This window comes from Emys orbicularis, chromosome 3 (assembly GCF_028017835.1).
Source record: "Emys orbicularis isolate rEmyOrb1 chromosome 3, rEmyOrb1.hap1, whole genome shotgun sequence".
NCBI lineage: Eukaryota > Metazoa > Chordata > Testudines > Emydidae > Emys > Emys orbicularis.
The window spans coordinates 72,796,394-72,821,409 of NC_088685.1; the positions used below are offsets into that span (position 1 = coordinate 72,796,394).

The 25,016-nt window shown below is 37.7% G+C and overlaps 1 protein-coding gene across 6 annotated transcripts in view; it reads right to left on the reverse strand.

Annotated features, from left to right (window-relative positions):
* The window catches only part of MAP3K7 (mitogen-activated protein kinase kinase kinase 7), a 57,749-nt gene that overhangs the window by 20,255 nt on the left and 12,478 nt on the right, over positions 1 to 25,016 (reverse strand). For 2 of the 6 annotated variants that reach the window (XM_065400355.1, XM_065400354.1), the window contains exons 3-12: positions 23,194 to 23,259; positions 21,822 to 21,867; positions 21,098 to 21,236; positions 20,093 to 20,217; positions 16,521 to 16,649; positions 15,092 to 15,222; positions 13,513 to 13,594; positions 12,019 to 12,170; positions 6,491 to 6,650; positions 2,579 to 2,659 (exon numbers count right to left, since the gene is read on the reverse strand). In XM_065400355.1, coding sequence (XP_065256427.1) covers positions 2,579 to 2,659; positions 6,491 to 6,650; positions 12,019 to 12,170; positions 13,513 to 13,594; positions 15,092 to 15,222; positions 16,521 to 16,649; positions 20,093 to 20,217; positions 21,098 to 21,236; positions 21,822 to 21,867; positions 23,194 to 23,259 — 1,111 coding nt within the window. Of the gene's footprint in view, positions 1 to 2,578; positions 2,660 to 6,490; positions 6,651 to 12,018; positions 12,171 to 13,512; positions 13,595 to 15,091; positions 15,223 to 16,520; positions 16,650 to 20,092; positions 20,218 to 21,097; positions 21,257 to 21,821; positions 21,868 to 23,193; positions 23,260 to 25,016 lie in introns of those variants that run through there. The other 4 variants (XM_065400358.1, XM_065400356.1, XM_065400359.1 and 1 more) reach the window with 3 other exon arrangements.

Here is a 25,016-nt window from a genome sequence, read left to right on the forward strand (position 1 = left end):
TTTTTTTTTTTTAAGCTTTGCACCCTAATGGCAAACTCAAGTTTTATCTGTTTTAAATGTCAGGGTCTCAAATGAATAAGCATTATACTCATGCGGGGTATTTCAAAAAGTGTTTAGAAAGGATGGGAGTTTAGAAAATATATATCAAAGCTATTTATCTTGCAAACATACCACTTTGAGTTGTTGCATATTTACATTAAATGGTAATTCAGGAGGTAGCTCTTATACTAAGTCAGTACTCTCCCAGTTCCTTAGGGAGCACATTTGTGATCTTTTGGATAAGATACAAAATGAAGTTCTTAACCACTTGTGGTCATTTAAAATCCTATAACACTTGTAGAAGAGCAGGGGTGTTAGTCCTATTCTAGTTTGGGCAAAATACATTTGGTCTACATCAAATTCCTCTGAAAGCTTTCTTTAAATAGGGTAGTCTTCACTTTGTCCCAAAGCACAGTAAAGTTTTGCTGTTATCTACCCTGAACAAGGCTGTATTTCAGTGGAAGAGATCTGTATATCTAGTTTGCAAAGCTCTTTGGATAAAAAGTTATGATTATATGTAGTATATACAAAATGTCAGTCTATTATTAACGATCTCAGTAAATATCTCAACACTGGGGAAGTCTGAAACAAAATTGATATATTTTTTTAAAAGGTGAAGTTAAATGAGAGGGAAGGCTTTCTGGAAAGGGAAAGTGAGGGGTAAAAACAATAAAAGCATGTTGGGGCTGCCATCTTGAGGGCTTTAGAGGAAAACCTGGCTGCACTGTAACAGTTTGCAACCCAATATACTGCTTATAGATGACAACACTGAGTCTGAACTAGAGCTGGGAAAAATTTTCAGTGAATAGTTTATTTACTGATAAATGCAGTTTTGGGTGACCTGAAACTAATTTGTGTTGAGTTTGTCAAAAATAGTTTTAACTGAAACAAAAATTTGAAATGTTCTGTTCGGTAATATTGAAACTAAATGGTTTGTTTCAACATTACCATAACATTTTTGGGCTGGTGTCATGAAAGTGCCAGAAGTGGTGGTCTCAGCAGGTTCAATTACCCCTCTGCCTGCTGTGGAGAAGGGATCTGAACATGGATCTCCCACATTGCAAGAGAGGTGCCCTGAACATCAGGAAATGGGATATCCTGATGTGGGTTTCAATCTATTTTGCTGAAGCTGTTCCATGATATATAAAGAAAAAAAAAAACAAAAAACAGTCATTGGAGCAGGGTCTTGAACTTGCATCTCCCACATACTAGGTAAATGCCCTAGCCACTGGGCTAGAGAGTTATTCTTGCTCTCTAGCCCAATGACTATTCATTGTCATTCATAGTGGCTATTCAGTCATTGTCTGGCTATACCGAAAAAAGGACGGGAGATATTTGACATAGGTTTAATCAGGCTGCAACTTTATCAACAGATGTCTGGGACTACCCGGCAGATAAAAGTGTACAGTGCAGGTAACCCCATGTTTATTCTGTAATTACCCAGGGGGCTTCTACCAGCTCCCCCTCTTTTTCCATCCGGGTACCTCCAGCAAATCCATTGCCGGGACCATACCATCTACCTCCCGTCGTAGGAGGATTAAGGTGGGCTATAAGAATGGGAGTCCCCAACTGCCTCCCATTCGTTCCTTTAACAAAACACCTCTTTTAAGTTCTTTTCCAAGCCATTTATCTGGTCACTGTATACCTTTCCTATGGAGTACCTGCACTGGACATCCACCCTACACTTAATGAGCTGGGAGATACAGCCTACCGCCCTTTATGCCATGCATGAACAGAGCCCTTCCTGAACCTGCTGTGGGGAAGGTGGGGGGGGAGGGGAGGGGGAAGGGGAAAAATCCCTTCCCAACTCCCCTAAAAAAGGGGCGCTAGCGTAATAACCACAGCAGGTCTTGACCAAACCTGGAATTTAACCACCTAAAATGGAGTGAGGGTGGGTCCTGCCTCAGCCTGTTCCATGTAAAAGGGAGGCTTCAGGCACAGAGCTGCCACTTGTAAACCTTGCATTCCCAGGGGATGAGTCAGTGACTACGCTGACCCTTTTGTAGCAGTTTTCATCCCCCCCATCCTTAAAACACTGTTCCCTTCATTTGGTCAGCCAGCCAAATACACCCCCCACTCCCCGCTTAAAAGTGCAGTGTGGTCATTCATGATGACAGTGAATAGCTATTGGGCCAGAGTGTGACAATGACTCTACAGTGTGGTGGGTAAGGCATTCACCTAGGATGTGGGAGACAAGTTCAAATCCCTGCTCCAATGACTATACATATGTGTGTACATGTATATATAAAATACTGCACATACAGGAAGTTCTCTGCAATTTTGCTTCATATGTGAGATAGTCTTTAGTACCAAGAGATCGGTCCAGCCAAGGGCTCAATCCTATCTATGAGACACAAGGCAAAGAGGACCATTGCTGGCAAGCTTGTTTTAAAAAAGACATCATGAAAAATCTTACTGGATGGTCTCCATCTGCACCCTATGTGAACTGGAGCAAAAAGTATTTTTTTTTTTTTTTTAAATAATGTGATCATTATTCCAGCATCTTAGTCAATAGACCCGCTCACATGGTCTGTGATACCTGGTATGATGATTGCAGGGACATCCAGAATGTTGCCAAATGAAGCAGTTTTACGATGGCCCCGTTTAGGCTTGGAATAGGCTGAAAAAATACACATACACAATACACATGCAAACAGCTACAATGGTAACACAGCAAATTATTAAATACATAACACTGCAATTCTCATATATTGTTAAACTAAAGTACATGCAAAACATGTCACACAGAATAAACTGCACAGCTTTCTATTCATGCTTAAAATAGTAAAGAAATTGTTAAAAGCAAAACAGAACTAGCTGTCAATACAACATAATTAGCTGTCGTTAGCAACACAAAACTCAACAGACAAAGCAGCATGGCAATGAGGAAGGGTAAAGTGCAACCATCAGAATGGAAGACAAATATTGACTTATTCCAGTTCACCTGCATATTACTAATAAATGTATTTCCTTAATTGTTTTAAGTTATATAATACTTCCTCCATAGTTTTATTCTAGTCTCAGGCTAACATTGTTTATAAATAAGTTTACATTTTCATGTTTGGTGCTTTCATTTTCTTTAATTGACATCTCCTGTAAAGTGAAATCCAATCAATGTCCAAGATAAGCTCACTTTAATATTACAAAATTTGAAGAATTGCTTCAAGCACTGGTAAGGTGCCCTCTGATTAAATGCTTGCTGTTTTGTAAAAATGGCCATTGCATACCAACCTAAATACTTTAGAATTAAGCATCCCATTCATGGAACTATTGAAAACAAAACCAACCCTCCATCCCCATATTTGTTAAAGTGGAATTTGTATCTATTCTAAATCACATCAAACAGCATAAAACGAACTTACAAAAGTTCATTTTGCCACATGTGGTAAGAGGAAGCGGTGGTAAAATAAAGGTCTGTAGTTTAAAGATTAAATAACTACGTTCCATTTGAAATAGATTTGTGAATGCAGCTCCCAAAGGAAAACTGCTCTGGCATGTTTACCTGAAAGAACTCTCAGTGACAGACATAAATGTGCACTGCCTGAATTGTTTCTATGGCCAGTCTAATAATAGCTGGAACAAGAGGATTAGGTAATTCTTAAAATACTTTGATTTATTTATTCTTGACAATAGCCTTATCCTCACATAGCAACAAAATTTCTTTAGATCACAGTATGTTGTTCTCTGTAACAGTTAATAAGACTAAGAAACCACCATTGTTTTTGCTGTTTCCAACTTAAGTCACAAAAACCTGCTTAGATTAACGTAGCCTGATTTCTACTAGTTTGCCACTGCCTGAAACGAACTCTGTTCCTTTATACTTGTCCCATTCAAATCAACTAGCTTTAGTTAGAAGAAGGAATAAAAAAAAACAGCTATAGCAAAAACTCAGAACAACGTACTTGGATATAATTACTGGCAATACTTAAAAGAATCTAGTTAAGGAAGGTAGATTGGGCTGATTCCAAACTCTCACTGGGTGGTCAAATGAGTTACATTTGTTCTGTACCAATGAGAGATTTGAATGAGGCCCAGAATATTAAAATAAATCAGAACACCACAGACTATTGTTGGGTAAGGACACAATTGCCTTGTGGTGGCTAGACCCTTGATGAATACATATCTGAACAATATAGGGGTGATGGCTATCAAGAAGTAATTGCAGTCAACTAGTTATAAAAGAGTAATAAAACAAAAACAAAACAGTAATCCATTCTGGATTGATACTATAATGTTCAAATGAGATTGTAAACTCATTAGGACAGGGACTATGTCATCCCACAATAGGCCTTTAGACATTACCAAAGTTAAAAACTCTTATTCAACTCAGAGAAAAAAAAGAAAAGTTTAAAAAAAGACAGTTTAATAGTCATGGTGCACAAGAGAGTCAGAACACCTAGTATATTCCAATATGTGAAAAAGTGATTACTACAAATGTTCAGAGTGATGGAAAAATATTGGCTCGACTAGATAAGGTCTGACTAACAGTGGTAGTTATTGTGTCTGGATTCTGTAAATCTAAGGATGTAGGTCAATAAAAAGGACCATTTAAAATTACAAAACAAGTTAATAAACAGTGAAAATGGGGACTAGAAAGCAGTTTTTGCCTGCCAGATATAATGTTTTGTTAATTTGCTTATTGGGAAAACAAATACTCACTCACTCTGCTTTCACCATAAAATTATGCATTTAATGTGGCTAGTATCCTAAACTTCATCTTACATCAATGATCCACCATGTAAATAAATGAGCAGCTTTTGCAACCTGGCAAAATACGTGTAGCTAAAATTCTTTACAAAGACATCCAAGTTCTGCTTCTCTGGGGAGAAATCGGAGGGTTATATTTATATCTGATCTTTCCAACAACATAACTAAATTACCACTTTGCACCTATTTTCTGTCAAAACTTGTTTTTCAATATATTGGTGGAAATAATACTGCTTTTAAACCCACCTCCTGCATTTTAAAATAGTTTGAATGTAGTTTTGAATGGAATGGAATTCAAATAAAAAAAAATGACAATGGATGGAGAATAACACTCAGAAGCAAAGAGAAACTTGTATTAACGAAACAAGGCTCATACCAAAGAATCACAAATTTACATAATACAAGGAAAATCTAATCTAGCCATTTTAAAGGCAATCAAAAGTAATCTTTTCTGTAATCTCAAACTACACACATTTAAAAAAAAAAATTCCTCTCAGATCGGAGTGCACAAGGGTGAAAGGAGCTGGTCTCTTCATATCTAGACTTGGCAGGATTTGATTTAAATGGATAGAGGTCGGTAAATGTCGATTACAGCTGATACTGATGGATATTTTCCTCAGTTTTAGTGTAACCGTTGGACACAGTACAGCTTCTCCTCCACACTTTGTGCCTACAGGAATTGACCTCAGTGGCGCTACAGCAGCACAGAGAGGTCGCTGCAGCCCTGCTGTCATGGGAGGGAGCAAGTGGGGTCATGACAGTAGAGCTGCAGAGGGCTCCCCTGTAAGGATGTGGTGCCAGTGATACTGGATCCCTGCAGGCTATGGTCCATGTGGGGCAGAGTGGAGACCCCCATGGCCAGGACTGCAAGGAGGAGGAAGAGGACAAGCCCCCGGACAGGGAGGAAGCTACCCTGCTGCTGAATGTCTGTCCTTAGGTAGGAACCATTTGGCAACGGGGTAACCTCCCTCAGGGAACCCTCCTCCCCACAGTCCTGATGAGGCGCTCTCTGCTTTGCCTGGCTAGGACCACAACTTTCCTTGCACCTTGGGCCTGCTGGGATTGGGTGTCACCGGCCCTTCAGCAGTGTAGGGAGCCCTCTGCAGCCCTACTGTCACAGCCACGTTCTTTCACCAGCTGGGAGTGCAAGGGGTCTCTGCTCAGCCTCACCAGGACTGTAGTCTTCCCCGCACCTTATGCCTGCAGAAGCTGGGTGTCACTGGCTCCACAGCCGTGCTGGGAGTCCTCTGCAGCATGACCTTGCTCACTCACCCACCAGCCAGGAGCACAGGGGCCATTGCTGAGCAAGAGCTATTCAGCACCGGTGTGGCCTCCCCGACAGCTTTGTCTTCTTCCTGAGAGCCCTGTCCCATGGAGCAGAGACCCCTGGCCAGGACCACACCCTCATCTGCACCATGTACTACAGTGTCTTGGGCCCCTTGGCCATGGAGGGAGCCCCCTGCAATTCGGTTTTCAGCACTGCCCTAACTCCAACCTACCCTTAAATTCCTGCAACTATAAAACTAAATATAGTTAAAAATAGAATAAAAAATAATTTAAAAAAGTGTACAATTGTCAAAATTACAAAAAAAAAATTCTGCCAAGCCTATTCATATAAATTCTTAAAAAATAACGGACAAGTTAATAATAAAGAATCCATGCCCAGTTAAGAGTTACCTCACAGGGCTCATCTTATTAAAAGTAGCTCCTTTCACTGCCCCCTAACTTTATTATTTATTTTTACCTATGGTAGCGGTAATTCTTGCTTCTATTTCAGACATGTCAGCACTCATCCTCTTGCCTTCTCCTGAAACAAGAGTTGACTGTGGTCGTCCACGAACATCTGATAAGCTTTCCACGCTGCTCCCGCGAGATGGAGGTAAACTCAAACGGCCAGGGTCACCCTGTTAAAAATGTGTTACATTTTCAATAGGGCTGGCAAGTGATTAAAAAAATCGTGTTAATCATGCTGTTAAACAATAGACTACATTTAATTTAAATATTTTTAGATGTTTTCTACATTTTCAATTACAATACAGAATAAAAAGTGTACAGTGCTCACTTTATATTATTTTTATTACAAATATTTGCACTGTAAAAATGATAAAAGAAATAGTATTTTTCAATTCACCTAGTACTGTAGTGCAATCTCTATCATGAAAGTTGAAATTACAAATGTAGAATTATGTACAAAAAATAACTGCATTAAAAAATAAAACCATGTAAAACTTTAGAGCCTACAAGTCCACTCAGTCCTACTACTTGTTCAGCCAATCGCTCAGACAAACAAGTTTATTTACATAAAATGACAAAATTAGAAAGGTCAAGGCACAAAACGAGATCAAACTAGCTAGAAACATACAGGGTAACAAGAAAACATTCTACAAATACATTAGAAACAAGAGGAAGACCAAGGACAAGGTAGGCCCGTTAATCAATGGGGGGGAAAACAACAGGAAATGTGGAAATGGCAGAGGTGCTTAATGACTTCTTTGTTTCAGTTTTCACCAAGAAGGTTGGTGGTGATTGGATGTCTAACATAGTGAATGTCAGTGAAAATGAGGTAAGATCAGAGGCTAAAATAGGAAAAGAGCAAATTAAAAAGTACTTAAACAAGTTTAGATGTCTTCAAGTCACCAGGGCCTGATGAAATGCCTCCTAGAATACTCAAGGAGTTGACTGGGGAGATATCTGAGCTATTATCTTTGAAAAGTCATGGAAGACGGGAGAGATTCCAGAAGACTGGAAAAGAGCAAATATAGTGCCAATCTATAAAAAGGGAAATAAGGACAACCCAGGGAATTACAAACCAGTCAGCTTAACTTCTGTACCCAGAAAGATAATGGAGCAAATAATTAAGCAATTTGCAAACATCTAGAAGATAATAAGGTGATAAGTAACAGTCAGCATGGATTTGTCAAAAACAAATTGTCAAACCAACCTGATAGCTTTCTTTGACAGGGTAACAAGCCTTGTGGATAGAAGGGAAGCGGTAGACGTGGTATATCTTGACTTTAGTAAAGCTTTTGATACTGTCTCGCATGACTGTCTCATAAACAAATTAGGGAAATGTAACCTAGATGGAGCTACAATAAGGTGGGTGCAAAACTGTTTGGAAAACTGTCCCCAGAGAGTATTTATCAGTGGTTCAGAGTCATGCTGGAAGGGTATAACAAGGGGGGTCCTGCAGGGATCAGTTCTGGGTCCGGTTCTGTTCAATATTTAGATAATGGCATAGAGCAGACTTAAAGTTTGCAGACGATAGCAAGCTGGGAGGAGTTGCAAGTGCTTTGGAGAATAGGATTAAATTTCAAAATGATCTGGACAAACTGTAGAAATGGTCTGAAGTAAATAGGATGAAATTCAATAAGGATAAATGCAAAGTACTCCATTTAGGAAGGAACAATCAGTTGCACACATACAAAATGGGAAATGACTGCCTAGGAAGGAGTACTGCGGAAAGAGATCTGGGGGTCATAGTGGATCATAAGCTAAATATGAGTCAACAGTGCAACGCTGTTGCAAAAAAAGCAAACATCATTCTGGGATGTATTAGCAGGAGTGTTGTAAGAAAGACATTAGAAGTAATTCTTCTGCTCTACTCCGCGCTGATTAGGCCTCAACTACAGTATTGTGTCCAGTTCTGGGCGCTATATTTCAGGAAAGATGTAGACAAATTGGAGAGTCCAGAGAAAAGCGACAAAAATGATTAAAGGTCTAGAAAACAAGACCTGTGAGGGAAGATTGAAAAAATTGGGTTTGTTTAGTCTGGAAAAGAGAAGACTGAGAGGGGACATGATAACAGTTTTCAAGTATGTAAAGGGTTGTTACAAAGAGGAGGAAGAAAAAACCTCTGAGGATAGGACAAGAAGCAATGGGCTTAAATTGCAGCAGGGAGGTTTAGGTTGGACATTAGGAAAAACTTCCTGTCAGGGTGGTTAAGCATTGGAATAAATTGCCTAGGGAGGTTGTGGAGTCTCCGTCATTGGAGATTTTTAAGAGCAGGTTAGACAAACACCTGTCAGGAATAATACTTAGTCCTGCCATGAGTGCAGGGGACTGGACTAGATGACCTCTCGAGGTCCCTTCCAGTTCTATGATTCTATTCTATGATTCGCAGGAGATAATGGTGCCCGCTTCTTGTTTACTGAAAGTGAGAACAGGCGTTCGTATGACACTGTTGTAGCCGGCATCGCAAGATATTTATGTACTAGATGCGCTAAAGATTCCTATGTCCCTTTATGCTTCAACCACCATACCAGAGGACATGCGTCCATGCTGATGATGGGTTCTGCTCGATAAAGATCCAAAGCAGTGCAGAACAATGCATGTTCATTTTCATCATCTGAGTCAGATGCCATCAGCATAAGTTTGATATTTTTTTTTTTTTTTTGGTGGTTAGGGCTCTGTAGTTTCCGCATCGGAGTGTTACTCTTTTAAGACTTCTGAAAGCGTGCTCCCTATCTCATCCCTCTCAGATTTTGGAAGGCCCTTCAGATTCTTAAACCTTGGGTTGAGTGCTGTAGCTGTCTTTAGAAATCTCACATTGGTACCTTCTTTGCCTTTTGCAGTGAAAGTGTTCTTAAAACGAACAAACAACGAACTGCTATAATATGAAATATATGGCAGAATGTAGGTAAAACAGAGCAGGAGACATGCAATTCTCTCCCAAGGAATTCAGTCAAAAATTTAAATAAACACATTTTTTCATTAACATGGAAGCATGTCCTCTGGAATGGTGGCTGAAGCACAAAGGGGCATCCGTACGAATGTTTAGTATATCTGGCACATAAATACTTTGCAATCCAGGTTACAAAAGTGCCATGCGAATGCCTGTTCTCACTTTCGGGTGACATTGTTTTAATAAGAAGCAGGCAGCATTATCTCCCGTAAAAGTAAACAAACTTGTTTGTCTTAGGGTACGTCTATACTTACCCGCTGGTTCGGCGGCAAGCAATCGATCTTCTGGGATCGATTTATCGCGTCTTGTCTAGACGTGATAAATCGATCCCGGAAGTGCTCGCCGTCGACGCCGGTAATTCTGCTCCGCGAGAGGAGTAGGCGGAGTCGACGGGGGAGCCTGCCTGCCACGTGTGGACCCGCGGTAAGTACCTTTAAGTTCGAACTAAGATACTTCGACTTCAGCTACGTTATTCACGTAGCTGAAGTTGCGTATCTTAGTTCGAACTGGGGGCTTAGTGTGGACCAGCCCTTAGTGATTGGCTCTGAAGTAGGACTGAGTGGACTTGTAGGTTCTAAAGTTTTACATTGTTTTGTTTTTGAGTGCAGTTATGTAACAAAAAAAGTCTACATTTGTAACTTGCACTTTCACGATAGACTGCACTACAGAACTTGTATGAGATGAACTGAAAAATACAATTTCTTTTATCATTTTTACAGTGCAAATATTTGTAATAAAAATAAAGTGAGCACTGTACACTTTATATTCTGTATTGCAACTGAAAACAATATATTTGAAAATATAGAAAACCATCCAAAATATTTAATAAATTTCAATATTCTATTTTTTAACAGTGCGATTAAAACTAATTGATGATTGATTTTTTTAAATCAAGATTAATTTTTTGAGATACTTGAGTGAGTTAACTGTGATTAATCGACAGCCCTATTTTTAAAATAAGTGTTTCTCCAGAAGACTTAACAAGTGACTTCTGAGCTTACACCTGTATTCAGAAATCAGCAGTTAAGAACAGTGATAAGAGAAATATCCCCAGTATATTTCTGTAGTAAATACTTATACTGTGGTATTTTTAATTAAATTGTATTTTTAAACAAAAATTGTATAACCAATAATTATAGTATACACAGACAGCACCATATATGTTGTGATTTTGAAAAGCACTCAGCATTGGCCTAACTCTGCTCTCACTAAAGTCTTCTGATTGAAGATTTACAGTAGAACCTCAAAGTTACGAAACAGCAGAGTTATGAACTGACCAGTTGACCAGATACTTCATTTGGAACAGGAAATGCACAATCAGGCAGGAGCAGACACAAAAATGCAAATACAGTTCTGTGTTAAACATAAACTACTAAAAAAAAGGGAAAGCAGCATTTTTGTTCTGCATAGTAAATTTTCAAAGCTGTATTAACTCAATGTTCAGTTGTAAAGTTTTGAAAGAGCAACTATAACATTTTGTTCAGTTATGAACATTTCAGGAGTTACAAACAACCTCCATTCCCGAGGTGTTTGTAACTCTGAGGTTGTACTTTAGCTGTATTTTTCCGTTGTAATATAAACTGTGGATATATTTTCATTATTCAAATACATGTCTATTTTTTTTTTGACTCATACCAATCTCTTAGTCTCAATGTCTTCTTGTAGCAATGAGTTCCACATGTCACTTAGATACTGTTTATAAAGCATTTCCTTTCATCAATTTTAAATTTGCTGACTGAAGCTTTCACTGAATGTGTACTATGAGAAAAGATAAATAGGAGCTCCCTGATTTATCTTCTTAGTATCATTTCTGATTTGGTGTACCTCTCATGTTCCCTTATTCCTCTCCTCCCTAAACTAAGAAATCCCAATCTCTCATTGGTTCTGAAAGGAAAAAAGACAGACACTAGTGTGCCTCCATGCTTAGCTATGTATATGATGTATTTTGTCTTCCCCTTCCCCCCCCCGAAGGAACAGTCTCCTTTTGCTCTTAATTTCACCTTGACTTTCTCATCTTCTCTCTTTCTCTGCTCCCCTGCACATGCTGCTTTGCTCCTGTTCCTTCTACTCCTTCCCCGCTACCATGGTCATGCTAGCTAGCTGGCTGGCTGCCATTGTACTCTACTCTCCCACCGCCCGCACTCATATTCCTTCTTGAGGAATCTCTTGGCTCTTCTCTCAGTGGTGGCCAACAACCCTGAAGGGGGTAACTGTTTACATTCCTTTCTACCTCCCCTTTGCACCACTAGGTCCTATGGAGACAACTAGACATGCTCCTTATTTCTATCTGCTTTTACAGATAAGCCTCACCACTAATAAGAATTTTTTTGTAAAAGCAGCTGTAAATGGGGAGTCAGCATCATATGTTCTCCATGGACCATCAGTAAGTGCAGAGTGGACCATAGATTTGGAGAGGCTGATGTACTACATTATCCTTGGGGTTACTTACTTACTGCCCTTTATTGAATAGAAAAGCTTATTGTTATGAAAAAAACTCCTGTATTTTAGAGCAGTGTGGTTTTAATATAGTGATTTTATCCATCTAATGGCAATTTCATCATTAAGGCACAAGATTTTATTCACTTGCTTACCGACTGCTTCGCTGAATTTTTCATTTGCTGTGCCAGTTTTGATTCTAAGCGTTTAATGGTATCATTGGTAGCAGTTCCTTGAAAGTCACTTGGTTCCATGTTAGCATCACTCTTGTTACTGGTGTTTGTAGAAGTCATGTCCATGAACGAGCCTATTTAAAAGCCCGCCCCCCAAAATAAACATTTTTTCTATTTAAATCACTTCTTTGAAAAACATTAAATCAAACTGAAATTCTTTAGCTACCCATTCTTATTTCCCTAATACCAACCTTATAATTTTAAAGTAAATTTTTAAAACATTTGACAAAGGAAACTGCAGCACTGCAGTTTAAAAAACAAAAACAAAAACCAACCTCTTAAGAATATAGCTCAAAAGCAAAAAATTCATAACAAAATATTTTTCCTTGCTTGAACAGCAAGTTTACCTCTGATCTTAAAGTCAAGCTTTAGCTATTAATCTCAAATCATTAACAAAAATCTTGGATTATGAACACGATTGGTAGTTTTTCTCCTAAAATCCATCATGAATCCTACTGTATAATGAAAATATATTTGTAGGATAAGCATACTTAAAACACTGATTTACAAATTGCAAGTAATAGATTTAAAACTTTATTTTCTTAAGTATGTTAAGTATGCTAAACATGTTTCATGTAGTCTGGCTAGAGAAGACCATCAAGTATATAACAGAGTTGATGGGATTTTGCAATAAAATGTACAGGTGAATTCAAAAGTACCTTATGTCCAAAATATTCTGTGTGCGAGAGAGAAATTTAGAGTTTGGGGGCAGAGAGAAGAAGGCGGGTATGGACAACTGTAGTTGTTAAGTTACAAGAACCCAAGGGAATGGGGAAAATAGGGCAAAATTTCAGAAAGGGAGCATTTAAATTTTTTTCCCCATGCAAAATGCTGTGGGTCTGAGTGATCACCAGTTTTGTGCACCAGGAAAGAATTTCTCTTGAGGCAAGATTGGTAGAATGTCTGGTGGGTATTTTTACCTTCCTCATGGCACCCTGAGGGCCCCTTTTTTAGGTTAATAGGAGGTAAAAAAAAGTTGTATGTTTAATCAGTGGAATCTGTAATTTCATCAAAATTTGATGAGGTTGTCCAGTGCAGAAGAGAGGCTCAAAAGGGACCAGCTGACAGAGGCAAACATGAGTAAGATCTGAGAGATGGCTATTGGACCCTAATAACCTGCAGGAAAAAAGGGAGACCCTAAGTCTTTGCAGACTGAGTTATCCTTCATGTTACCACCCTCATTCTCCATTGTGGGAGGAGGGCAAGGGGATTCAGAGATTGGCTGAACCCTAGGGATTAGGCTGAAGGAAGCAAGACTTGAATATTTGTTATGAGGCCCTTTACCACAGCATTGAACCAGGCATTTAGGAAGGGGTTTCAGGCTGCACTTTATAATACATTCCTGGATCTGTTTCATTTCCCTGCTTATCCTGTTTAAAAAGTGTGGGTTTTATTCTTATATTTATACAATCATACCTGTACTAGTGGCAGAGTTGCTCTGGCCTTCATCTGAATACTGACAAGGATACTGCAGAGGTTCATCAGCTCCTGGAAAGTACTGTGTAGAGAGTAAATTGTTATGTATTAACATAATTAATGCTTTCAAAGTACATAAAGCAACAATAGAGGTAGCATACACCTCAACAGATCCTAGTTCTCTGAATAAATGCAGAGGAAAAAAAAGATAATTTGAGAATGCTATGTTGTTTAACTGCAGAACCATCTGCAACAACTCAAGTCTTGCTTTTTCAGTAACACTCCTTCCTCACACCTCCCAAAAACAAAGCACAAACCTATTTTTATTAAGTGCCTTCAGACAGATTTGTTATGTATTTTAAGAAAAATGCAGCATAATGGAAGCCACTTACAATAGCATAAATCAGGCAAGGTACAGTTTAATTCAGCATAAGGATGGGCTGATACACATTCTATTCTAGTGGATATTAGGGAGTTTTGTCAGGGAAAGTAAGTTAGCAGTTAAGAAGAGAGAGGATGGAAAATGGAACCACATATTGAGAATAAACCCTCTATGGCTTAATGGCACAAGCCATTCAAACACTCTTTTTGTTTAGCTTATTTAGACACCTGGTAGTGCTCACTACCTAAAAAATGGCTAAATTTCTGTGAACTTGATCACCAATATGACTAATACAAACAAATCTGTTGAGATAATAATGCAAATAAAAACTATTTTTAAATTTCTAATTATTCTTGTTCGCTTGCATTCAGCATAAAGATATTCAGATTGGCACATGTCTGAGTAATACATGTGCTACCTCTATGAAGAACATTTTGTTTGGTTTAGCTAATGTATTTTGATTTTGATTTGTATTTCTGAAATTTAGCAAAACAAATGAATACTGTTATTCTTCAGGATCAGATTTCTGAAGGAAATTAAGTTGAATTAGCAGTGATACTGATGAAGATAGGTAATACACCCTTAGCTAGATTCTGTTCCTGAAGTTTGCAAAGTTACCATGCAAGTGCCTATTTTTTCCTTAAAGCAGTGATCTCCAAAGTGGGGTGCGGCAGGAAGAGCGCTTTTTTGGGGGGTGGGCGCTTCGGCAGTCCAAGCGGCTTTTTTTTTTTTTTTGCTTCAGCAAAAATGGTAGAGCCGGCGCGGCAGGGGGTGCATGCTCAAAATTTTTTTACTGATAGGGGTGCGTGATCAAAAAAGTTTGGAGACCACTGCCTTAAAGGAGCCAATGAAGGTCCTGAAACTACAGAGCAGCTATCAGCATCTCAATGCTCATAAAAATGGCAGAGAAACTAAAATAGTAAAATACTTGAGTAACTATAACTTTGTAAGGTCAAACCAGAACATCTGTAAAAAACCTCACATGATCCTACAGCCCGTAACAGTTTTTAATAGTCTTTTCAGCAAGTCGTGTGGTATAAGCGTTGAGGAAAAATCTTTAGGGACTGGATACACAACTTAGAACAACAGATACAACACTGGGCTCATGGAAGGCATACCTTCAAAAGCCAATACTACAACATAACCCGTTAAATTATTTACAGATTAAAAAAAAAAAAAAAAAAAAAAAAGCTATACCCGCATCAAATGTGTCATTATTTTGACAATTTCTTCCATGGAAGGTCGTTGTGAAGGATCCTTAGACCAACAACGAGTCATTAAACTCTCAATAGGTTTAGGTAAATTTTTGATCAGCGGTGGCCGAGTACCTATAATTAAAGTTAGACAAATCTTAATTTATATATCAAACTATTCTTGAAAATTCTGTCATTGCCTGAATTTTTTAAACAACTTATTTTGCTATTTAAACAAACTCATTAAAGATGCATGGTAACTATCTATTGTCTGGAGAAAACCAACCTCCATTTAATAAAAAAAAAAAAAGTCACCAATCATTTATTCTATTTTTTCTTATTTGTTTATATTACATACTCATTAGAAAATTACATCTAGGTAAGCATAAGTAAAAAGAGAGTTGTCTTTCAATAATGCTCCGAATGCACTATATGTCTGGTCAGTTTATGAATATATTTAAACGACAAGAGGAAAACAGAAAAAATAGAAACAGCAGCACTTTACATAGTGTTTTCCTCACCTAGCTTCCCCTGCAGACAGAGTGGAAAATTTAACAACAGTGCTTTACATCTTCAAACTAATATTTATATTATCGTTGCACCTAGGAGTCTCAAGTCATGGACTAGGATCCCATTGTGCTAGGTGATGTCCAAACACAGAACAGATAGTCCCTGACCCAAAGAACTTCGTCTAAAACAAGAGACAATAGATCGATACAGAGAGGTGGGAAGATACAGGGAAACAATGAGACAATACTGGTCATCATGATAGCCAGTGATTTCAGTACAACAGTAGTCTAGCTGTTGTCAGGTTTTGTATAGGTCTCACAGAAAAGCAGAGTTTTAAGGAGGAAAATGAGTTAGCTTAGTGGATCTCTACAGGGAATGTCTCCTAGATAAATGGCTGGTTTTTCAGAAGTGATGAGCAACAAGATCTCCTAGTAACGTAATCAAATAAGCATTTTTGAAAAAACCAACCCAGTTATTTAGCACTTAGGACACGAACTTTGGGTGTCCTGGTTTGAAAATCTTAACTAGCGTTACATTCAACTTCAATTTTGGCCATTTTATTTTTTGAGATAGGTGATCTGTATCTCACTTATTGCTCACTCAGGATGAATGGAATACTTCACTATCACAACAAAAATAAATTGATGGTTGTTCTCCCTATTAATTCATACATCATAATTACATGTAGCACTGTCAGTAAGCACAGTCTAACAGACAAGAAAGAGAACCAAAAATGAACTTGGTCAGAAGCAAGAGTGCTTAAGTATTAATTATTAATGACAACACAATCTACAGTGAGATATCAAACTGCCACCTACTGAATAATGAATAATTTTGCAAATATGAAATAATTAATAGTGTTACATGTCAAATATACAATTTAACTTTAAATGCACCAAAATGAAAAAAAAAATTCAACTCACCATTGTGAACTGCCCACATTATGCGGAAAGCAGGGCCACCAATCTCATCAAAAGGTTTCCTACGGGTGATCACTTCCCAAAGAATAATACCCCAACTGAATACATCACATTTTTCACTGTAATTGCTACCTGGAAAAAAAAATCATCAATATAATTTGTCTTTCCTACATGATATGTGCCTACAAGTTTAGAGAACTAGCTATGTATTCTTCAGTTTTCCTTCAGAGTAGAATAACTTTTTGTTTTTCACAGAGAAAACAGCAGTCATAAGTCCACTCGATACCAATTTTTTTAAAACGTCTAATTTACCCAGAATAAATTTGAAAAAAACATTTATAGAAAACATTTGTTTCAAGGTTTTAAAAACCCTTTTGCTATTATTGCCAATATGTTTAACTACGAGTTCTCTTCTTTGCAAACTAGTTCCTTCATAAAACTTATAAAACACATAATGCTTAGGACAGTCTTGTTCTGAAATATCAAATGTGATTTTATTATGATCATCAATCTCTCAAATTTAGCATTATTTCATTGTCATTTTGACTATCTGTGCCTCCTTTAAATCTTTCTCCTAAATTCACTTCTTCCATAATGGCCACAGTAAATCAGTCATCATTCACCATCATCTATCATTTTTATATTTAAAAACAAGATGTCCTTAAAAGAACCAGCAAGATGTGCCCATGCCTATACTAAGTAACCATGTGATCATGTCACTGTATCTCTGTTTTCATCACCCCAATGCCTCCCTGTTTATTATCCTCACTCATTTTGTCGTGCCTAAAGTTTAGTTTCAAGTTCTTTGGGGCTGGGATTGAGCCTTTCTAGGTGTCTCATGAAGCATACAGCAGACGTTGGGTGATATAAAATAATGAATAATAATAAAGCTCAGAGAGGGAGACGAGAGACTACAAAAGGATAAATACTTTGTTAATTAGAGAAAGCCATGAATGTCTTAAATAGACATGAATGATAAACAAATTCAAGATATAAAGTATGTAAATAACAGTCAGCATTATGAATTTATCCTTTCTGGTCAATATCTGAAACAAGAATGACATTAACTACCTAATAAAGAGTCTGTTCTGTTTTCTCAGGAAACATATGGAAAAACAATCTAATAATTTAAAGAGACACTTCTATAGAGAATTTCTTTATATAGGAAGACACCATGTGACATAGGATAGTGGCATATACATGCTACACTACAGCTTGCTCAACTATTTTACTTCTAGAGACAGTTTTGAGTTTATAGTACTTCCTCCCTCCTTACTTTAGAATGACATTTATTTATTTAAATTTAAATAATAAAAAGGCATGTATATAAAGCTCTAGGAGCCCGGACACACATTTAATATTGCAACAAAACCCCAGCAGCACTGAAGTAATTATTTCACAAGGAATTCTGACAGACTGCCATTTACAAAATAAAAGCTTCTTTCTACTCTTATCATTCTGATAAGAATAGCTTCAGTTTTCTCCAAAGACCTATCAAACAGATATGAGAAAATTTAGAAATTGTTGAGTTAGATGCAGATTGGCTTAGGTTTTGTTCTGATTTTATTGTTGATATCTGAGGTAGTAATTAATGCATATAAATTGTTAAATTAAAAATTTTAACATTGGTTTAATAAAGTTGAATGACCATTGTATTTCAATATATTAATTTGAAATTTTACATTCCACCATTTTCAGACATAAGGTATTCAATCATTTTGTGTAATGTGTTTCAATGGTGCCAATACAAATTTTGGGAAACAAAAACATATAAAAATTGTTGTATAAAAGGCTTGCTGCAGTACTAAAAGCAGGAAATTTAGAACTGAAATTTTACATGTTCCTACTTAGTTGAATTTATGGACTGGAGAGTCACTAAGAAGTGGATGACTTAGCATTTGCACTGGAATTCCTAGTAACAGCGAGGCTTTTAAATGTAGCCCTTAATCCAATTTAAAAATCAGGATTTTCTTTGGGGTTGTTTTTCTTTTTTAAAATCAGCTCTTCAACTTTTTTTTTTTTTTTTAAAGGAAAAGAAACTAACTTCTAGTGGCAAATGAACGCTAAGAATAAGTTTTGGCCAATATCTGAAGTGAACAAGGAGGTATGCCCAGGGCAGTTTCTGGTAAACTGATACTTGTAGCACAGAAACTGACATAAAATTGCCAGTTTTAGGAGAGAGATTAAGGACTGAATAACTATGGTGATTTAACTAGAGGCCTAATCTATACTTAAAATTTAGGTTGACATAGCTACATTGGTCAGGGGTGTTAAACTGATCGCGGACCAATGTAGCTTTGTTGACCTAACCCCAAGTGTAGATACAGATATGTTGATGGAGGACTGCTTCCATTGACCTAAGTACCCGCAGGTGGTGCTTCTGCACCAATGGAAACACCCCTTTCCATCAGTGTAGGTTATGCCTACACTTCAGGGTTATGCTGGCATAGCTATGGTGATGTCAGTATGCCACATTAGTCTCAGCATAGACATACTCTAAAATGTTCATGCTCAGAAGTCCAGAACATCTGACCAGAGCCTACGGATATTGTTGTGGAGAAGCTTTAAAGGCAGGTGGTTGTCTGTGCTTTTTTCAGGTGGCTACCCAGACTTTCTTTTTACAGTATTATCAATCTGATACTTTTCTGGAAAACTTAATTCACTATTAAGACCTCTAGGGAAAAACAAAACATACACAAAAAACCTGCTCTAACCATCCACAATTAAACTTTTAATGAAACTTTTACTCACTCACAGGGGGGCAAAATCAGCACCAGTTAATCACTGGTCTGAATGTGGTCTGATGTTCATAATGACCGAGCTATTCCCCATTTAACCACACAGTAATTACACAAATCCTTGTGATTTTATTGTATACCATCACTGGGTTTCCCCACCATATGCCAACAAATCGCTTTTGATTCCTCTCCCCACTTAAATATTAAATACAAATTAATTTTTTAAAATGAATTATTTATAGGGTGAGAGGAGAAGAAGAGGTGAACTAAACTTCAAGGGATAAGGAAGAGAAGGAAGATATAGAGAAAAATGGGGATAGGTGGAGTTACAAGATAGGGAGGGATCAAAAATGGAGGTGGCTATGCTTGTTCGACAATATACGTGGCGAATTCTGAAGACCATAGCGAATCAGAATATGGGGTGAAAGGAATGACAACATATTTCAGTGCAATAAGAATTTGGGATTATTTTGTAATCTCAGAAACAACAATATCTCAGGATGGTAACGCCAAACAAGATGCATAATTTACTGTTACAGTCTATTTGGTTTTGCCATTTGTGAACTCCTAAGTATCAAACTTTTCCCCATTTGTGTGAATTCCTTTCCTAAAGATACTTGTACAGCAGTCTTTGTCCCTAGTTTTTAAATGTAAATTAAATACTTTTCCCCCCAAGTTATTTTTAATCTTCAAAATTTATTTCTATATTTTATAATGCAATTTAACAGAAACGATGCATGTAAATGATGCTCTCACAACTGATTTCTTATATCAAATCATTCAAAATAATGTCCTTAAGTAGAGGAATACATGTCAAACTGTACATTATTTTGTTACCTTCAAAAACTTCAGGTGCCATCCAGGCAGCACTTCCCTTATTGTTGGTCATGTGTGTTTGAATATCACAGGCTGTACCAAAGTCACAGATTTTTAGAACTGTCCCCCCAGCTACCAACAGCAAGCTGTCAAGAAAATCCCAAAACATTTTTTATAGAATTCAGTAGTCTTGGTACAATAATAAAACATTACTATTTTATTCCAACAACTTTCACTTGAGGCCTTGCTTCACAGTACTGTATAGTAACATGGCAAAACTTGTTCATCTAAGTATAAATATATTCTTAAAAATAACTATAGTATATCAGTAGGCTGTGACTTGCTAATTATGATAAACTGCAGAATTTTAATTTTTAATCTTTATAGCTCTATTTGAAATATGTTTAAATAGAAAACAGTTTCTTTGGAATAATTATTTCAATCCACTAAGCACCCAATGGAGACAAAATTAGCCATTTATATGCTGATTCACAAACATTTTATATAGGCTCTGCAGACAGGAGGCCAGCCATCATGGCTGCTATCTTGCCAGAAGGGAGATGATCAGGACTCCCATTAGGGCCAGCCAATGCTGCTTTTTCTTCAAATGGAAGGATTGCCTATGGATGAGCGTTGGGGAAGGAAAAAGGCATTGGAGCATCAAATGCAGGTTCTCCTGCAAAACAATGCAGGCCACTTGAAGTAGACCTCAACGCCTTTTTAATTTCCCCATTCAGGTAACCAGGTCCCTACTAAAAACCCACTTCCACGATATGGGGCAAGAACAGGCTCTATGTCTGCATAACATGCAGGACTGAAAACACGATTAGTGGTACACAAAACAATCAGCGTGTCTTGATTTTATAACTGAAATTTAAAACCCATATAGATTCAATTACTTTATATCTAATAAATAAAAGTTATCAATTAACGTTTTCCTCCAAATCCACTGGAGGAAACAGGATAAAGAGAAACCCCAAGTTGCAATTTTAAGAAAAAAAGGTTTAACTCTGACTAGAAACCTACTTTGGCGGTTTCAGGTCCCTGTGAATTAGAGCCTTTGGTTTCATGCTGTGGAGATATGCCACTCCTTGGGAACATTGTAAACACCAACTCATTGCATGTGCAGCAGTATAATAAGGCAGAGGCTCAGCACCATGCAGCACTGCAAAACAAAGGCACAAACTAAAAAGAACTTTATTGCATATTACCATAGAAACAATGGAGTTAACAACATACCAGTAACAAGCTCTATGACATTCAACTAGTTATTTACACGCATTCTTTAGTGTTGCTGTTGAAATCTCTTTTTATATTGTTGAACTTTATATATCACCATTAATGGAAGTTACTTGAATAGTGATTTCCAAAGTTTTTAAAATGGTATTTAGTTCATTAGCAAATACTTATACACACAAATTCTGCCACTTCATTGCTAGTTATAAAATAAAGTCAATCATTTTCAGCTGTATCTGGTGTGGTCGGTATTAAATGATCACTCAAGAAATTGACAAGAAGTTGAAGGTGGTCACTTAATAAAGTCAGAGATTTTTACAGGGAAAAATGAAAGGAGTCACAAAATTTAAACCATTTATTTGCTATCAAAAAATTAGATGATTAAAAAGTGTTTTTAAACTATTCTGGTTGTAAAATGCTCTTTAAAATAAACATTAACCCCATTTTATATTTTAAGAAAAGGTTCTCCTAACACTAACACTGCAGGGAGACACCATGTTTAAATGATACTCACCATTGTACAGAGAACCTCCTTCAGCATACTCCATAACAAGACACACCTTTGGGGGAGAGGACAAAAAATAGGGATGTTTTAAAGTGCAGTGTAGGGGCAGATAATAGGTTTTGTAATTTGAAAGGAAAGTTCTTTGAGAGGAACTGCAAAGTGTCCATAATTGATACATTGATCTATCAGATGCAGAATTAAATTGATGCTTAGATCCTATTAAAGGGTAGCAAAGAGGAGAATGCATCACTGTATACCCCCTTAAGGCTAAGATTGCCTTCAGATTAAAAGTTAGAATGGATTTACTATAAGAGTGGATTAGAAAAGATTAACTAAAATTGCCAATTTTTATTAGACCAGAATAAATTATTATTTTAACCAATTTAATATCCCAGGCCACTAATAATATATGTCTACGTTAGCCTACCATGTTGTGAGTTGAAGCTTTCATATTTGTCCTGCTACAGTACTCGCTGCATCACCTGAGGCATTTGTAGTGTTATCAGCTGTTGCAGGGCAAAAACAGAATCCTGACCTTGGCAGGTAAGTGTAAAGGAATTGATTTTCAATCGTGTGTGTCATTTGTAAATAAATCATTTTTTGTAGTGCTGATTTGGAATCAATATGGGGACTGCACACAAGCGAAGTTACATATACATACATACATATACATATATACATACACACACACACACCAGGGCCACCCGCGGGGGATGGGGGGGGGAAGTGGGGCAATTTGCCCCAGGCCCTGGGCCCCGCAGGGGCCCCGCGATCCCTGGTGGCGGTCCGGGTCTTCAGCGGCTGGGGGCCCTTCAGTGCTGCCAAAGACGCAGAGCGACTGAAGGGCCCCCTGCCGCCGAAATGCCCCGCGAGCCCTCGCCCGGCGGCGGTCCGGGTCTTCGGTGGCATTTCAGCGGCGGGGGGTCCCCTTCAGTCGCTCCAGGACTTCGGCGGTGGGGGGCCATTCAGTGCTGTCGAAGACGCGGAGCGACTGAAGGGCCCCCCGCCGCCGAAATGCCGCCAAAGACCCGGATCGCCGCCGGATGAGTACAAACGCCGCAGCTCCCCCGCTTTGCCCCAGGCCCCCTGAATTCTCTGGGCGGCCCTGATATATATCACACTAAATTTCTTTGCAATCAAAAAAAATCAGCATAGGGAGAGCAAATGGACAAGATGAAGTGTGAATAGGTTTTTGGAGGCTACACTTTGGTTCAAGTAAAAAATTAATGTTTAGAAAAATCAACCCATTAATAAGAAAACCAGCAACCATTTTAGAGACACAATACTAAGGTGGGTATATTGGCTGAATGTATTTCTTGCATTATTGCTTGATTATAGTGAGCGTTATTGGGGTGACAAAAGCTGGAGGATTACAACTTACTGGATTCAGACAGGCTCCATATAACTTGACAATATTAGGATGGTTCACACGTGACAACTGTCGAAGCTGCAACACAAAAGTTCACCACTTTTTTTCCCAACCACAAAATACTTCAAGTTACCATTTAGTTTCATATACAGAGTTAACAATTAAATGAACACAAAATTATTTACATAGCATGGTTAGTTAGGGTGAAAAAGTTGATGTCTTAGATAATTAAATTAGGTTGTAAACTAACAAATTTATGTCACATACTGTGCCTGGATTTTAAAACTGGACCATCCTCTAAAAATCCAATGCTTAGGGTACTAGCCTAGAACCTGGGACCCTGGCTCTGCCACAGACTTCGTGCATGACCTTGGAAAGAAATCACAGTTTTCCTGTGCCTCAGGTCCCCATCTGTAAAATGGAGATAATATCACTCCCCTATCTCGTAACATATTAGCCAGGCAGACCTATTAAAATGGGTCAGAAAATGTTATGACAAATCAAATTTTTAATTATGCACGTTAAGAACATAATTAAGTCACATGCTTCAAGGCCAGAGTTTAAGCTGATGAACAAGCAGATCATCCACTTTCCAAGTACAGCATTGCACAACTAAATATGGCATTCTGAGGATTTTGCAATACTTCTGTAGCATTGTTTATTGGCCACAGTTGGAGGCAAGGATACCTGACTTCAGAGACAAATGGTCTGAATCACTACAGAACATCTTATGGGAAAAATACTCCCTTTTGTGTTAAGGAGAACTAATGTCCACAAAAATGAACTATAAAATAAATTCTACAAGTTAACATTTATGCCATCCAGTTATGAGAAAAATTTGCTTGTAGTAATTGATAGTACGCATATGTGGATACACCCACTGAAGAAATTAAGAACCATTTTTTATTTTGCAAGTTGGCAGAAAATCAAACCAAGTGGGAAGTTTTGGCTTTCACAGACTTTTCAGGGAGTTTTTAATAGTACCCTCTGAATTTCACTATCCAATCGATAGGGCACATGACCCTATGTTCCTAGAAATTCTTTATATATAGTCTGAAGTGATATTAGAACAGAACTGAATCTACACAGTGCAAGAACTCAAAATGTAATATCTTGAAACCAATTCAAAATAATTTCTGAGGATTTTCTTTCTTAGATTCTCTCTCACATAAAGCCCAACCAAGACGAATTACCATTCAACCATGTTTAGATTTATGTGAATGTTATTCTGCACTCACATAACATAGCAATGAGCACAGTATAAATATTCTATTCACAGAGAGATGTATTATAAATACATTTTTAGTCACAAAATAGTATGGTTAAAGGAACTGTAACTCTTCAGGGATTTATTCTTATTTTACTCCATATATCCTGGGCATCCTAGATTTTCATCTACTGTGTTTTAAATGCAAACAAACAGAACTACGGCATAATGAAGTTCATTGAAGTTACATAGTATCAACATTCAATCCTAGAATGTTGTCTCTCCTTTAGGAAAAGTACGAATTATGTGAGAGGCTAAATGCCTATATCTTAACCAAAAAAAAAAAAAAAAAAGGAGGTGGAATGGAGAAAATAAGGGATTTGTTCTCAAATAAATAGGTTACATGTATTTTCTAGATTTTTACAATTTTAATTAAAAATAAATTACTACATTAATGGAAACATAAACCAAACTTTTTCATAGCATGACCCCTCCCCCAATGTTAACCGACACTGGATGAGATTCTCACTCCCTCTTTGGTCTCTCTACACGGATTAAAAGGGCTGGAGTGGCATAAAGAAGCTCTAAATACCCCAGATCTGGCAGGGAAGAATTCCTTCAGTGCAGG